This window comes from Brassica napus, chromosome A1 (assembly GCF_020379485.1).
Source record: "Brassica napus cultivar Da-Ae chromosome A1, Da-Ae, whole genome shotgun sequence".
In the NCBI taxonomy this organism is placed as follows: Eukaryota; Viridiplantae; Streptophyta; class Magnoliopsida; order Brassicales; family Brassicaceae; genus Brassica; species Brassica napus.
Window position 1 is genome coordinate 8,532,396 of NC_063434.1, and position 17,566 is coordinate 8,549,961.

General features: G+C 33.6%; 2 protein-coding genes and 1 long non-coding RNA gene across 4 annotated transcripts; 1 reads left to right on the top strand and 2 right to left on the bottom strand.

Moving 5' to 3' along the window:
* The first annotated feature begins 76 nt into the window (after nucleotides 1–76).
* On the top strand, nucleotides 77–2,813 carry LOC106443052. Of its 2 annotated transcripts, XR_002663805.2 has the most exons (6): nucleotides 77–351; nucleotides 451–649; nucleotides 731–906; nucleotides 996–1,075; nucleotides 1,163–1,424; nucleotides 2,577–2,813. It is a non-coding gene; the product is annotated as an uncharacterized LOC106443052 (long non-coding RNA). The 2 variants fall into 2 exon arrangements; XR_001287927.2 differs by lacking the exon at nucleotides 731–906 and having other exon boundaries at nucleotides 83–351.
* A 2,628-nt stretch (nucleotides 2,814–5,441) lies between these two features.
* LOC106444211 (gibberellin 20 oxidase 1) lies at nucleotides 5,442–7,192 on the bottom strand. Its single transcript, XM_013885711.3, has 3 exons — nucleotides 6,442–7,192; nucleotides 5,889–6,210; nucleotides 5,442–5,811 (listed from the first exon to the last, which is right to left on the bottom strand). Exons 1-3 carry the CDS (start codon nucleotides 7,131–7,133, stop codon nucleotides 5,545–5,547), a joined length of 1,281 nt encoding a protein of 426 aa, XP_013741165.2. The 5' UTR covers nucleotides 7,134–7,192; the 3' UTR covers nucleotides 5,442–5,544.
* Nucleotides 7,193–15,484: 8,292 nt separating this feature from the next.
* On the bottom strand, nucleotides 15,485–16,471 carry LOC125584087. The gene has a single exon (XM_048752104.1). It carries the CDS (start codon nucleotides 16,469–16,471, stop codon nucleotides 15,485–15,487), a length of 987 nt encoding a protein of 328 aa, XP_048608061.1.
* Between the last annotated feature and the right edge of the window lie 1,095 nt (nucleotides 16,472–17,566).

A 17,566-nucleotide genomic window follows, 5' to 3' on the forward strand; every position in this document is an offset into this window, starting at 1 on the left:
TGAATGTTTATTTTGAAAAAATATAAAGTTAATTGGTCCCCAACAAATCTAATGTTCTCGTTTAAAACCCAACAGAACACTGATTCGGTATTTCGTTATGTTGACCATTCTCAAGACTGAAAAAAGAAACAGAAAAGGAAAAAAAGAGAGAGATCTAGAACGGTCTCTTTACCGACAAAAGATGAGACGAAGAAAAATCGGTGTTCGATGGTGAAAAACAAAGGTGTACGACTCTATATGAGTAAATACGAAATCAGAATCTCGAAATCTGCCGGTATACCATCGTTTACTCTCTCATTATCTTACGATTCATCTACTTGATCTGAGAAGCCTCTTTATAGATATGTTCAGGTACATAAAAATATCTAATTTATTCTTAATATATAGATGTTATGCTAATCTAAAATCTCTTCTCTGATTTTGACCATTCCATAAATTTTTTGCATGTAGAAGTATCAGATGACTTGTATGTTGATTCTGATGATCGATCTTAGTCAAGCGGATCTTCGATTAGCACTGAATTTGACCATTCCCTATTGGGGTCGGAAACACCTAAGCAATCTCGAGCTTCTCAGATGTCAAGCTCGTGATGTCCATCGGCTTGCTCAAAATCTGAAGGGCGATGTTCATTTCTTTGACAACCATGAAGGTGATGTCCTTTACACTTAAGATTCTTAAACTTTTATGATATTTAATACATAATCTTGGTTTATTTTGATGTAAACTACAGTTGGCCTAATGAAATTTTGGGTTACTATATAAAATTTGGGGTTACGTTAAAGTGAGGGCTTATCAAAGGTCTTATACTTTGCAAAATGATGATCCGGTCTGTTTGCAAAAAAAAAAGGATGACTGATTAAAATACACAGATACGTACCTTAACTAATGGCCAGACCATTCTGTAATGTAATATAGAATTTTTATGTCACATAATAAATAATTCAAGTACGTACACTTTTTGGTTTGTTCTGACGTTAATGTTTTAAGTTTTGTAGGGTAATTGCTATGTAAACAAAGAGATAATTCTCATGTACATCAACTAATGGCCAGACCATTCTGTAATCTGACCAAACTGGTATAATCTATTTATCTTCATCCTCTTTTACGTCTAGTATGTTTTTTTAATCTTCATCCTCTTATACGTCTGGTCTGTACACAACAGTATGTTGTTTTTATACTCATCCTCTGATGGAAGGACATGAGTCAAGTCGAACCCAAAGGACATGAGGCAAAGTCCAACCAAAGCCTTACAGTACACAGATAAGTCTCCGACTATAGCTTTTTTTTTGGGTTAGAGATAATGAGTTGACTTAATTATATATACAATGGATGTGCAGGTCGTGCAGTTAAAGGTTTTGAGACAGAGCTTTATTCATCTGAACGACATGGGACAGAGACATAGCGGGAAAGCAATTCGAACCCATGTAAGTGCATTTTAAAAGCTTCTAATTGTAGTAATTAGGCTTGGAACTGAAACTGGTAGTTAGGAAAAAAAAAACGGAGATTGTTTGATGAATGTTCATTGAACTATATTTGAAAAACATAAGTAGAAAGTTAGGATTGCTTACATTCTCATCCGCCAAGATGAATTCCATGGTTTTCCCTGATTGTTGAATGTTTTGTTTCCAAGAAGTGTTTTTCGATGGCCTCAAGTCATTAATGCCGATGACTTTTTTTCATTAGAAGCACTCAATTTTCTTATTTGCATTTTAGAACCCATGTTTTTGTTTGACGGCATGAGTTTGATTAGGAAGAGGCATTGTTATTTATAATAGGAAGAGGCGACATGGAGAGGTGTTTAGGTTATTGGAAAAACTTGTGGCATACTCTAAATCTTGGCGAGATTTTCTAGTTAATATTAGTAAATATAGTTACCAATTTGAAACCTAAGATATTATTGTACACGCAATATAATTATGGATTATATTTTTTGAATCGTGATTGTAGCTAATTGTATCATCTTTTTTTTTTCTATATTTGTTTTTACATTTATTAAAGGTATCAAATAAGGAATATTGGGGGTGATTGCCAAAATCTATGAGTACCTTACTCTTTTAAAATCGAACAAATGAAATAGGGAATATTATGCTGTTACAATTATGAATACTTGCTACAATCTAGGAGGGCATACTCTTTTTTTCTTTTCTTTTTTGGTAAAAAGGGCCTTACTCTTTTTAAACCGAACACTGAAATTAGGGGATGGGTTGAAAAATATACTTCGAATAAATTTGGTATCAAAACTTTATAAAAATTAAAGGTTGTTTAAAAGATAAATAGATTTTTTAATTAACATTTTTTGAAAAATTGGGAATATGCTGTAGTACCTTTTATTCAAATTCGATTTTCATATTTTTGGTTTGATTAAATTGTCCATCATTATACATTGCATTTTGATAAACGAATCATAACATATAGGTAGGTGTAATGAATCATCTTAATAAGCATGTGAACATTGATTTAATTTTCTGAGAATCCATACGTTATATTCATCTTGGTTAGTGTTTCATAGTTTTAAATTATTGTGTTATGGAATATGGTTTGTTTAGAGTTTTAACCCCGAAAACTTCATATTTCAGGGTATAGGGTTTGATTACGAAAGATGATTTCGATGGGATTTTCATGGAATAGGATTTGATTATGAAGATGATTTTGATGGGCTCATCATTCTTTCCGATTTATTTAAAAAGGCACGAGCTTACGCGGATGTGGGCCTTAATTGTTTCAATGCATTTTGATGACGTTATGGATATGTTTTAATAACTGAAGATTTCTGATTGGTCAAAATATATTGGCGTCATTTATTTTTTTTAAAAGGAAAATAGGCAATGGCAGAGATTTGTAAATAACTTGAAAAGGCAGGGGTATAATCCTAGTAGGTATTCTGCTTTAATAGTATAGATGGGATTGGGCCAGAAATAACCACTAGCTATCTGTTAGTATTAGCCACGAAAACTCAGAGGTCATATAACTTTCAATGTTTTCTTGTTCGATCGAATCACTAATATCGAGGTTGGGCTCACAGTTTCTGTGGGCCAATCATGTTCACTTTTCAGAGTGTTTTGGTCACTAATTTCAAGATTGACCCTACAATTTTCATGGCTAACTGTATCAGTGGCCCATAAAACTGTTAAATGTCCATGATTTCATATAGGCTTATTAGTTTTTGATTGACGCAAAACTTCATAATATAATTTTTTTGAATTATAAGGGATATCCTGACCCCATAGATTTCATAATATATATTCGTGTACACTTAAAATTTCCAACCTCAGATGGTGAATTTTCATTCGTAAAAACCATCACATCATCCGTTTTGATAAAACATGTCTTTCAACGGTGATATATTTTTGTGAGACAAGAGTACAAGACTATAAGACTATATAAAAGACATAGATTGTTTTCTATTGCGTTCGTAGATGGTGGAACGTGTGCTTGGGTTTTGCTCAAAGTCAACATCTTACTTAGGCGGGTTATTCTTTGTCTTTACGTCCAGTGTGTACTGGTATCATTCCTCGTGCGTTTATGTTCTATACACATACTGTTTTAGAGATTTAGACACAGTTAATTGTCCGGCTTTCTCAGTGTTTCAGTTGTTAATAGATTATCATCTAAAAATAATCCTTCACCTTCCCGGTCAATGATTTTGGCAGATTAATCATCATGTGTATATGGTGGATTCTTGAAGGTTCTAAACAAGTATACTTGTAATAACATACATATCCACCAATTACTTTGAATCATCTACTATTTTGTGTTTGTTCCTGTGATCTGGTTATATATACTGCTGTAGTTTTCTTTACATGTTTTTGATTATATATCATGATTTTAACTACTATTGACGAGTAAGAGAGGACCGGAAGAAAGAGAGGAAGGCCAAGTCCTTGTGTAAAAATGATCATCTAATTATACTCAACTGTAGATTACACTTTACCTTGTCTATGCATGTGTTTCATTCGCCAGCTAGCAAGCTAACTGTTAACTCTAACAAATCCTAGTCTACTATTAGCATACTCATATAATACAAGATTCATAATATTCGAAACATTAAAATATGTCATAAGAATCCAATCAGGATCATGCGTCCATTTCAATCAAACATTTTTATATAAAATTTTTGTTTTGTTTCTCTTAAAAGAATGGGGTGAGCTGGAGAAGGAGACAAAGCAGAGGAAAGCTAATCCATTAAGTGAATGGATTTGAATAGATAGAGCAACATGGATCCGCCTTACTTTGAATCATTGAAATGGTATTGCCTTTTGCTTCTTTCCATTTTTTATTTTATTTTTGTCTGTTTTTTGCCTTTATTATGTTCGTCTCAATTTTTGTTATGGAGAAACTTCTATTGAGTAGCGTTACGTTATTCTTAAATCTTTGGAGTTTACACATATTAACCTAACATGTTAATGTAACATGTTCAAAGTAACTTGTATTATGTTTCTTTACAAAATAGCCAAAGATCCAGATTTAAGAAAAGTCTGTATTACCAAAGTTTACCATGTAACATGTTCAGGCCAGTCTGGTTAAATATCGGTCCGGTAAGCAAGTTGACTTCGGTCAAATTTGATATCTTCTAGAGTGATCATCAAACGGACCTAATTTGAAATTCATACGAGAATTATATCTCTTAGATATATTTCCAATAACTTTTAAGAAGATCAAATGGTGAGAAAATTGAAATCATTGTCGAGATTTTACTACTTCATAGTTATGTCTATCCACATTTTAGGTGTTGTTCGTTTGCCCATCTGTCATCGTCCATTAAAATGATTCATTTAGATAATCCAGTTAAATGATTCTGGATGTTATTCGGCGTTGTTTTCGTTTTTTTTTTTTTGCTTCAAGTGGGTTACTGGACTACGAGGAATTTATGGAAAAGTATGATGTTATGTGGATCTATCCAAAATTGTTATATCAATGAGCACATGTTAAAGCTGGTCAAAAAAATTTCTGGAGGCGACCATAAATAAACAACATGCTACTCGATGAATAGTGTTTTATTTATTAGGGATCCAACGACAATAACAAGCTTACACATGTTTATATGTGTATTGGAGTTTAATCACGGTAAACTAGAGTATGTAGTGTTTTTTCTGCGTGTACTATTTATTAAATAGATAAAAAGTAAATAAATGCGATTACTTTAAACTACAGATTAGGGAACGCAAATCCATCTATCACTTCGAAGTCTTAATTATGGTTGTGTGAAAGAAAGCATTTTTAGTTAGGTTATGGTGGCCCATATGTTTTGTTTTTTTCTGATGAAGCTCCAAGATGATGCATGATGCACATGCACATAGTTTCTCTTTAACCTTAATTTGTAAGTATTTGTTTGTCGTAGACATTTGATCTGTTCACTATTTTGTATTAATTCTCCTATACTTTTTTCCCCAAACATGCTAACTTCTTGATTTGTTAAATACCTGTATGCAATCAATAACGGATTAGAAATAAAATACTAAGGGTGTTATTGATATCTTACCATATACATGAAATATAAAGAACATAGTAACTAACAAGACAAATACATATATATATTGCTTTTCATTATTGGATGGGTTTGTTGCTGAGCCAATCTGTGAAAGCCTGGAGAGTATTCATGTCTGCTCTATAGTGTTTCTGAGTGAACTCAAGCAACATAGACCAAGTGAAGTCAGGGTATCTCCTTGGTGTGTTGCCGTCCAAAAGCTCTCTTGGTGGCTTCACTACTCTGTCTTTTTTGGGACACAAGAAGAACGCAAGTGATTTCCTCTCGCTCTTGCTGTTCACCACCGCCCGGTGCAAGCAGCTTTTGTATCTATTGTTTGATAGAGCCTACATAAACAAGATTAAGCCCGGTTTAGTATATTTATAAGTTCTAACCAAGAAAAGGGAAATTTTTAGATGTTTACCATGAAAGTATCACCGATATTGACCACAAAGGCCTTGGGGTTAGGACTAATGGAGCGCCATTGATTATCGACAAAGACTTGAAGGCCATGAACATGGTCTTGGTGAAGGATTGTAAGAGAAGTAGGATCACAATGAGGTCCTGTTCCAAATGTAAGATCTGGTTTTTGACATGGAGGGTAGTAATTTAGTCTCATTATGGAATCATTTTCTTCAAAAAATGATTTGAAGTAGTCTCCGGATACGCCTAAATTTATCCCCAAAAGCTCCATGATCTTCAGTGACAGAGAACTCATTGCCTCACAGTACTCTTGATACACTTTCCTGCAAACCACAAACCAACAGTAACATAAGTCTTCTAATGTTACAATACAGTGGTTGTACCACTCCGGTATAGAAAAAACCGGTTCTTTCTCTGTTTGTTTTTTCTTCTTTTAACTTTCTTTTAAAGGACAAAAAGCAAGAGGAGGAAAAGACAAAAGACATGTTAAAGATTTGATTTTTTTGTTTTTTTTTTCAATTTCTTATAGTTTATTGCTCTGTTTTAACGTTTACCCAAATGGCTCAAACTCATGTCCCAACGCATCGCAGAAGTAATCTTGAACGTTTTTTGGGCGGCTCTTGTCGTCACAAAACTGGAAAGAAAGGGTTTCCTTCCACGGAAGCTTGGTGGAGAAGCGGCCAGTGAAACTGCTAGCGTAGCCACAACTCTCGCCTGCTTTTCTCTGAATCCTCTGTTTCTCAGAGAGAGGCATGTCGAAGAAGCGAGACATATATTCATGAGCGTCAGATATAAGCTGCTCGCTGATGCCGTGATTGACCACGAGGAAGAAACCGTGCTTATAACAGGCCTCGGATATGAGCCTGGAAGCATCTAACGTGGAGTGGCTATGGGCGAGGAAGTTTTGGAGATCGATGAGGGGAACGTCAAGCTCGGGAGCTTCGAGGCAAGGCTTCTCATCGTCAGGCCATATGAACTGGTTTGGAATAGTGGCTTGGAGGTTAAGCATTGAAGGGTTGAAGACTAGTGGCGTCACAAGGTCTAGTTTTGGTGTGTGTTCTTCCTCAGGGGATGTTATTACGCAACTCGCCGCCATTTCTGATGTTTCACGCCTTCGCTTCTTCTTGGTATTATGTTGTTGTTGGTATGTTGAGTATTGCGAGGGGATGCGGGAACCAAGAAGGGTCGGTTCAGCCTTTATATAGCATTTAAGCTGTCTAGTGTTGTCCACTGTTTTAATTTTCATTTTATATAGTACGTTTTTTTTTCAATTAAAGACTTTCTACCAGATGTGATATTCCAAAAATAAAATTTAATAGACAAAGATAAGATATCTAGACTTTAATTAATTTCTTCAAATTTTCCTACACACATTAATTTATATTTGTATTTTATTGTAATATTCTCCTATGTTTTTATTATTTAGATTTTTTGCTGATGAATGATGGTTTTACAAATAAAATTTTGAGCATTCGTTTAAAACATCTTATAAAACTAAGAAAAATTATCATTTTTTTTTAAATCAACTAACTAAGAAAAATTATCATTATGTGATGTTTTGCCTTAATACACACATATATCACTGGAAATATATATATTGTTTTAAAAGTGTCACTGGAAGTTATTAAAATATGTGGTACATGGTTAACTCTTTATAATATAAATTATATAAAACAATAATTTGAAATAATTTATCTAATTACAAAAATAACAGTAAAAATATAATTGGTTATACAATATTTAATAAACTTAAAGTTACATAGATATATTAAAATATCTTATACTGTGAAACAATAAAAATTTCCTAAAATATTTTACATGAAATGAAGGGAGTATATCTAAAATTCACATTTCTTTTGATATAAATTATAAACCAAAGGTTCAAAACTTTTCCTAAGTGAAAAAAGAGAGATTGAATATGGTAGATCAAACAGGGCATGATTAACTGTTTAAACCCCTAGTCTTCTTACCACTTAGCCAAATAAAACGACAAAATCGGGGTTCAGACACATTCAAGATTGTCTTTTTTTTAACACTTTATTTTATTGATCTGATTTATAACATGTTACACCATAGAAGAATGACAAAATGACAGAGAATTTCCACACCAAAAGCTAGCAATGACAATCACAAATGCCCCATTAGCTATACCTATACCAAACTGGTCTTGTTTCAAATAAATAGATTAGGTGTTCCCGTTCCCACAATAGCAGACGGACTTCTAATACCTTTAGCGAAAACATGACAATCATTCTCATCATCTAGATAGGTCTTCTTCTTCATTGCATTTATCAAACTTGTCCAAAATTAGCTTCAGCCAAGCTACCATACAAGCTCGAATTACAAAGTAAAAATCAGATGGATAGCCTGGACTGATGCTTCAGATCCACTATCACCACCGCAGAATCACAGACTCAATGAAACAATGGAAACCATTCAAGATTGTCTAATCTGTCCATCGGGAATTGGAGATTTGGAGTGATAAAATAAAGAAGATAATTATTTGTCATAAGAAACTAGGGATCCTTTAGGTGGGGGTCTGTTTTTATAGTTGTTAGGACAAAAGAGCTTCCCAATGTTCTTTGGCTGCATATGGGAAGTGTTGGTTCTGTTTCTCTCTCACTCTGTGGAGTTTTCCTTAACGTTTTTTTTCCTTCCAATTATTTTCTTTCTTTTAATATTTTCTCTATCTTATTTATGCTGAACCTTATAAAAGGTTTTATCCCAAGAAAATCAAGTAGTCAAATTGACCACATTTTAGAGTTTAATTACGTAACATTGGTTTTCTTCTTTTTTTTTAAAAAAATACCACAATAATATATATGTAAATTTTGATTCGATTCGTTATCCATTTCATTTCAAACCAAAAATTTAGATATCCGTAATTTTATGAAACCAGTAAAATACTAATATGCAATATCTATGAAAATAGAACAAATCACAAATATTATTATTTTAAAGAATGTATTGATCTGATCCGTGGTATATATATACATATATTTAAAAGAATTATATATAATTATTATATTTTATGTAAGTTTACAATATTTTAATTTATTAAACTGATTATTTTAGCATTTAAAGTTTTTTAAATTAAATATTTTTTTTATTTTGTAATATAATATTATTATTTTATATTATTTTAATTTTTTTAGTTATATTTGTATAGGTCGAATGGGATATCCAGAAAATATAAAATTTTCTGAAATATCCATATAGTTACGGAATAAATCAAATCGAATACTTAATTATTCAGAAGAAATAAATCGAAACATAAATATCTCTAAAATTCAGGATATTTGAGTTGTGTCCATCCCTATATATTGAATCCGGTAGAGTCTCTGCATTCATTGCCAATTTATTTTAGTGAAGAAACTTCACGAAACCATTAGCACATGGGTATAGCAAAAATTAACCGCATGGGTTAAACAAAATCATGTTATATACATAGGGATTGGACGATGACGTGGATGCATAAGACATGGAGAGACAATTCTAAAGATAGCTGTGGCAAGTTTATTTTTTAGAACACAAGGTCGAATAACATACTTATATTAGTTAGATTTCACTAAAATATACGGAATAATATTTTAATTGCATAATAATTATCTAAAACACAGGGCTGAACAATACATAATTGTGTTTCAAAAAAAAATATAATTCTTAAAATATATTAAACTAAACTAATTAAACAACATACTTAGAGCATCCGCAGTAAGTCAATTTTTAAAGTGAGTTTCTACTTTTATTATATTGTTATTTTGATTTTATTTAGTTTTGTATTTATTTTTAATGTTTTTATTATATTGTTATTTTGATTTTATTTAGTTTTGTATTTGTTTTTAGTGTGATGTATCAATTAGAATAGAAGCACATGGCATATTAATCTCTTAAGAATTATTGAATGTTTCTTCCTAGAGGAGCGACTCACATCTTTCTATTCTGTGTCTCTCTTCTTTTGCAGTATTTAATTATTATTTGAATTTTTTACTCTTTAAGACACTTTTTATCTTTCAAATTACACAATAGGTCACTTGTTGCTGGAGACACACTTTCTCTTGAGCAAAGGGCAAATTATACAATTATATCATTTTTTCTGTCGTTGAGCAAAGGGCATATGAGTCAAAAAGATGTCTCGTACACCGTGAAAGTGTGCCTCCAGCACATTGTGTCTTAAAGTGTCAAAAAAGAGAAAAATGTGTCCCATAGTGAAATCAACTCAATAAATTATTATGTTTACAATTTTTGAATTCGTCGTTCTATACAACAAATTATATATCCTACATTTATCATATTTATTGAGATCTTTGTCCACCATTCTTTATCCACAAATTTATTTTTTATGATCGAGAACATCTGCTTTTAAAAAATTTAGGTTCGTGTCCATGCCACATATTTTTATATAAATGTTTATATATCCATGTCCACACATTTTTATATAAATGTTTATATATATATGAAATGGATGTTGAAAGATAAAGAATTTTATGTATAATTTATTATATTAATTATATTTATTTTATATATTTTAATTTTTGAGATAAGAGTAAAAGAAAACAAAAGTGAAATAAAAGAAACAACGATAGCATAAAATAAAAAATAAAATGGTGGATATTTCTTATATACACGTAATTGAGTACATCTGCAAGTTACTTTCTCTAACTAGATAACAAATTGACTTTTTAGATGCTTAGCTAAAACAATTATATCATTTTTTTCTGTCGTTGAGCAAAGGGCATATGAGTCAAAAAGATGTCTCGTACACCGTGAAAGTGTGCCTCCAGCACATTGTGTCTTAAAGTGTCAAAAAAGAGAAAAATGTGTCCCATAGTGAAATCAACTCTTATTATTTTTGCTGAGAAATCAAAGGAAGAAACCCCTAGTTATATTAGTTAGTTTTCTTCTCACAATTGCTGGCCAATCAAATCAGAAGTGACATGTATGCGCAAAACTGACTATAGGATGTAATGCAAGAGCTATTCCCTATCGCTGTTTCTATCTTTTGTGGTGGATTGGCTATACATATTCTAAAATTAGAACCCAACTTTCTTTTTATAAGTTGTAACAACATATACAAATATGAAAATCAATGTGTGAAAGAAATGATGGGAAAGTAAGAAAAAGGGGAGAGTCAAAGATAAGAAAGTTTCATAGAAAAAAACAGTAGGCAACATTTACTTTTACTTTCCTCTAGAACAAAGAAAACAAAAACACTCTCCATTTTGAGTGATTATTTTAAAGATTAGTTACACCTAATGACAAAAATCTAGGTGCAAATTAAGAATAACAGCACCAAAATAATGTGTTTGACTGTTTTCTTTTTCTGTCTATTCGAACGACCTTATAGGATTTTTCATATTGTAACTATTTAAAAGCACATGACTTTTCAATTTAACATATATTTCTTTGTTAGATAGATTCTTACTTTTTTTTTGGGGGGGAGGGGGGGGGGGGGGGGGGGGGGGGGTTAAATTCTCAGAATGTAAAATCTGTTATAATTATATTATATATTGTTTCATTTGTGTTTCGTATATAAGAGGTGTCTATTTGTTTGATCATGTTACGTAAATAATAGAAAGTAGAAAAGAATAATAATCTTAATAAATGAGAAGAGGAAGTAGTATACCAAATAAGAGAGATTGATGTTATTACGTTCGAAGGGGGCAATCTGATCACAATGCATTACATGCTTTATATAGAAGAAAAATCAGACAAATAATACTGTAAGAATTTATGATGATGGGCTCCACATTAACTTGTATACGCAAGTTCTTGACTTTGTAACACTCCCCCTTGGAGACCAGCATCATGTTGCCTCATTAAAAACCTTAATAGGAAAACCCAGTAGGAAAAACCATAGTAAGGCAAAAAGAGTACAACTCAGAAGCTCCCCCTCGAATAGACGATCATTACAGGTCTTGTTGATGACGCATTCCAATGTTGTAAACATGTTTTCTGAATGTCGTAGTGGATAGCGACTTCGTAAAGAGGTCTGCAGCATTATCACAGGATCGAACATATCTCACTTCAATTTCTTTATTCTTCTCGAGTTCTTGGGTATATGAGAAGAACTTTGGTGGAATATGTTTGGTTCGGTCACTTTTGATGTATCCTTCCTTTGTTTGAGCGACACATGCTGCATTGTCTTCATATATGATGGTCGGTTTTGAGTCGACGTTGATCCCACTACTTGATAGGATGTGTTTACTTATTGATCTGAGCCAAACACATTCTCTACTCGCTTCATGGAGAGCAATTATTTCAGCATGGTTCGAAGAAGTGGCTACAAGTGTTTGTTTCTGGGATCGCCATGATATAGCGGTTCCTCCAACCGTGAAGACGTACCCTGTTTGTGATCGAGCTTTATGGGGGTCAGATAAATATCCTGCATCTGCAAAGCCAACCATTTCTCCGTTAGTATTATTAGGATAAAATAATCCTAAATCAATCGTTCCTTGGAGATAGCGAAAGACATGTTTGATCCCATTCCAATGTCTTTGCGTAGGGGATGAACTAAATCTTGCCAAAAGATTAACAGCAAATGATATATCAGGCCGAGTACAATTAGCAAGATACATAAGTGCTCCTATTGCACTTAAATATGGCACTTCAGGACCAAGTATATCTTCATTTTCTTCGTGTGGTCGAAAGGGATCATTTTCGACATTAAGTGATCTGACGACCATAGGAGTACTAAGTGGAGTCGATTTGTCCATGTTGAATCGTTTCAACACTCTTTTCGTATATGTAGACTGGTGTACAAATATACCCTTTTGAGAATGCTCAATTTGTAGGCCAAGACAATACTTTGTTTGTCCGAGATCTTTCATCTCAAATTCTCCTTTTAAATAATCAGATGCCTTTTGTATTTCGACTTTAGTCCCAATAATATTTAGGTCATCAACATATACGGCAATGATAACAAATCCAGATGATGTTTTCTTGATGAAAACACATGGGCATATAGGATTGTTTACATATCCTTCTTTAGTTAGATGTTCACTGAGACGATTATACCACATGCGTCCAGACTGTTTTAAACCGTATAATGATCTTTGCAATTTTATTGCACATAACTCTTTAGGTTTAGAACTTAATGGTTCTGGCATTTTAAATCCGTCAGGGATTCTCATATAAATATCAGTGTCCAAAGATCCATATAAGTATGCAGTAACAACGTCCATTAGACGCATCTCTAGATTTTGATTAGCCGCAAGACTCATCAAAAATCTAAATGTGATTGCATCCATAACAGGAGAATATGTTTCTTCATAATCGATTCCAGGTCTTTGAGAAAATCCTTGAGCTACAAGGCGAGCTTTATATCTCATAACCTCGTTTTTCTCATTTCGTTTCCGAACGAAAACCCATTTGTAACCAACTGGCTTCACAGCTTCAGGTGTGATTATAATGGGACCAAATACCTCTCGTTTGTTAAGTGAATCAAGTTCGACTTGTATTGCATCTTTCCATTTTATCCAATCATGTCTCCTTTGACACTCCAAGATAGATTTTGGTTCAGGGTCATCATTCTCTTCATCTATTTCCTTCGAAACAAAGTATGAGAAAAGATCATCAACACCATTCACTTTGTTTCGATTCCATATTTTTCTATTATGAATGTAGTTAATAGAAATCTCATGATTTTCTTCAGAATCATGATGTTCAACATTGTCATTGACCTCGTTGTTAATCTCTTCCAACTTTTCTTCTATATTGGAAAGATTTTGTTTTTCTGACTCCTTTCGTTTTCTAGGATTCTTATCCTTAGAACCAATAGGTCTACCACGCTTCAAGCGTATTTTAGACTCTCGTGTATTATCTTCTACTCCACGTTCATGTGGCATTTCTACGCGAGCAGGAGTATTTGCAGCCGGTATATGGGATTTTGTAACCAATTTGGTGTCTGCAAAAGCATCGGGTAGTTGATTTGCGATGCTTTGTAAATGCATAATCCGACGGACCTCTAATTCCGATTGTTTTGTAGGAGGATCAAGGTGTAATAAAGATGGTACACACCATTTGATATCCTTTCCTACTTGTTTATTTTCTCCCCCTAGAACTGGGAATACTTTTTCATCAAAGTGGCAATCAGCAAAACGTGCCGTAAATACGTCACCAGTTTGCGGTTCTAGGTATCGTATAATTGATGGAGAGTCACAACCAACATATATCCCTAACCTCCTTTGAGGTCCCATCTTTGTACGTTGGGGAGGTGCAATCGGCACATATACAGCGCAACCAAAAATTCTTAGATGAGAAATGTTTGGTTCTCGTCCAAAGGCTAACTGTATTGGAGAGTATTTGTGATATGCACTTGGTCTTATTCGAATCAATACTTCTGCATGCAAAATAGCATGTCCCCACACAGAAGTTGGGAGTTTAGATTTCATAATCAATGGTCTTGCAATCAGTTGCAGACGTTTAATTAATGATTCGGCCAAACCATTTTGTGTATGAACATGAGCAACAGGATGTTCAACATCAATTCCAGTTACCATACAATAATCATTGAATGCTTGGGAGGTAAATTCACCAGCGTTGTCCAGTCTAACTCTCTTTATCGGATAATCAGGAAACTGAGCTCTTAGTTTGATTATCTGAGATAAAAATCTCGCAAATGCCATATTTCGAGAGGACAATAGACAAACGTGTGACCATCTACTCGACGCGTCGATCATTACCATAAAATAATAGAATGGTCCACAAGGTGGATTTATAGGTCCACAAATATCACCTTGAATTCGTTCAAGGAACTTTGGTAACTCTTTATCTATTTTGGTTGGCGATGGTCTTATAATCAACTTTCCAAGAGAACACGCAGTACATGTCATTTTATTCCCTTGATAAACTTCTTGGGGTTTCAGTGAATGACCATGTGAGTTCTCGATGATTTTTCGCATCATTGTAGTGCCTGGATGACCAAGACGATCATGCCATAGTGTAAAATCACTAGAATTTTCCTTAATCACCAAATGTGATTCAATGGCACTTATATATGTATGATGTAGACCAGAAGAGAGTTTTGGTAATTTTTCCAATACCTTTTGTTTTCCCGATTTCTCAAGAGTAATATACATATACTTCTTTCCATCCTCAGTTGCAGACTGAGTATCAAATCCTTGAAGATATATGTCTTTAAAACTCAACAAATTCCTTTTAGAATTTGGAGAAAATAGTGCATTATTTATCGAGAATTTTGTCCCGTTGGGTAACGTGAAATGGGCTTTACCAATCCCTTCGATCAAGTCTGCAGGACCTGATATTGTATTAACAGTGATATTTGTCGGTTTTAGTTCAGAAAAATATTTTCTGTGCTTCAGAATAGTGTGCGTTGTTCCACTATCTGGTATACAAATATCTCTAGCATTGATCTTGGTTGATGTTCCATTTGTAATGTCCATTTCTGAGACAAACAAAAAGAATTAACATAAGATAATATTATTCATAAAATATTATACATCATTAGCAAACATTAAACACATAATAATTATACATAAGAAGGTGAAAAGCACACAATAATTATACATTAATCTTCCACAAACAACAATTATTTATGGTATAATTGTGGAATTTCAAGAGTCACATGATGGGCACTTAGGCTTCCGTGATAGCGGTCTCCTCGAAATCATTCACAAAGTCAGACGCATCGAGGTGCGTTGTACCCTCAGAATGTTCCGCAAAGTTCACTTCCTTTTCTTTTCCTTTGACGGACTCTTTGTATAGAGCGCAAAGGTGTGCAGGGGTACGACATAAACGAGACCAATGTCCCTTAGTACCGCATCTGAAACAAGCTTCTTCTCGCTTCTGGGAGGTATTTCCTTGGTGTTCTTTTCCCTTAGGGGTTTGCTCAGAGCGGACCCACTGGAATGACTTCCTATCTTGTGGATTGTACTTTCGTCCACGTCCACGGTAGTTTTGACGACCACGACCGCGACCCCAATAGGCTTTATTTTCCTTGACTGGTTTCTTCGCATCTAACGCGTTTGCTTCAGGAAACGGTTTTGAACCAGTTGGACGAGTCATGTGATTCTTGATCAGAAGCTCGTTGTTCTTTTCTGCTATGAGAAGCGCCACAATTAATTCTGAAAATTTGGTATATCCCCGCAACCTGTACTGTTGTTGTAGGGTGATGTGGCTCTTATGGAATGTGGTGTATGTCTTCTCAAGCATTTGAGATTCGGTGATTGTTTCACCACAATATCTCAATTTGGCCACAATTCCTAACACAGCCGAGTTGTAATTCATCACTTTGTCGAAATCTTGAAATCTCAGACTCTGCCATTCATCCCGAGCAAGTGGAAGTGTTATGTCTTTCTGATGATCAAAACGATCTTTCAGAGACTTCCATAGCTCTTTAGGATCTCTCATGTTGGCATAGTCATAAATAATACTTTCATCAAGGTGTCTTCTAAGGAAGATCACCGATTTAGCCTTTTCTTGAGGCGTTGAAGTATTAATCTCTTTAACGGTCTCGGATAGACCAAGAGATTCAAGATGAAGTTCGACATTTGTAACCCATGAAATGTAGTTGGTGCCGGTGATGTCTAGAGCGGGGAATTGGAGCTTCTCCATGTTTGCCATTGGATTTCTAAAATCAAATAATATATTAGAATTTCATAATTTTAAAATGAACCATTTATATTAATAATACACGCAATTACAAGGAGAAACAGCGCATAGAAAAGTAAACCGACATTGAGCGTAAATTCCTCAGGAGCAAATTCTCCGATAAAAAGACCGTACATAGAAGCAAAAATTAGAATTGCACATACAACCAAAAATATGCGAATCATCCTTTTTGTAATGATAAACCGTAATGGAGCGATTTGAAAATATTTGAGAGAAGATGAAATGTTTTGGATGAAGTAAATGAGTGAGAAATGAGTATATTTATAGATAAAAACACTGTTCATAGCCGTTAACTAGCCGTTTAGAAAGTAATTTTTTTTTTTTTTTTTAAATTTATATATGACCGTTGGAGGTAAAAGAAAAACATAAGATAGAAAAAAAAATTAATCATAAACAATCAGTGAGCAATTATAAAATTTATCAATTTAAACATATATATAAATATATGTGCCTACTTAAATATATTTAGTTATCTATGGGGATAAAATTATCCGTCAAATTTGAAAGCAAAAATATTAAGGTGATCAAATCTGTAAAATAATAAATTATGATAATGGACTCAAATAACAAGTTAAATGTTTAGGCGGTATACCGGCCATTATGGTGCCTTAAGCAACCATTGTAAAATTAACAATAAAAGGCGGGGCGGCAGGGCCGCACTCCGGTAATCATAAACAAATAAAATGGAGGCCCCACTCCGAACATAATAATCAAAGAAAGAATTATAATAATAGAGTGATCGTGCTGATAACGTGTTATAATTATATTATATATTGTTTCATTTGTGTTTCGTATATAAGAGGTGTCTATTTGTTTGATCATGTTACGTAAATAATAGAAAGTAGAAAAGAATAATAATCTTAATAAATGAGAAGAGGAAGTAGTATACCAAATAAGAGAGATTGATGTTATTACGTTCGAAGGGGGCAATCTGATCACAATGCATTACATGCTTTATATAGAAGAAAAATCAGACAAATAATACTGTAAGAATTTATGATAATGGGCTCCACATTAACTTGTATACGCAAGTTCTTGACTTTGTAA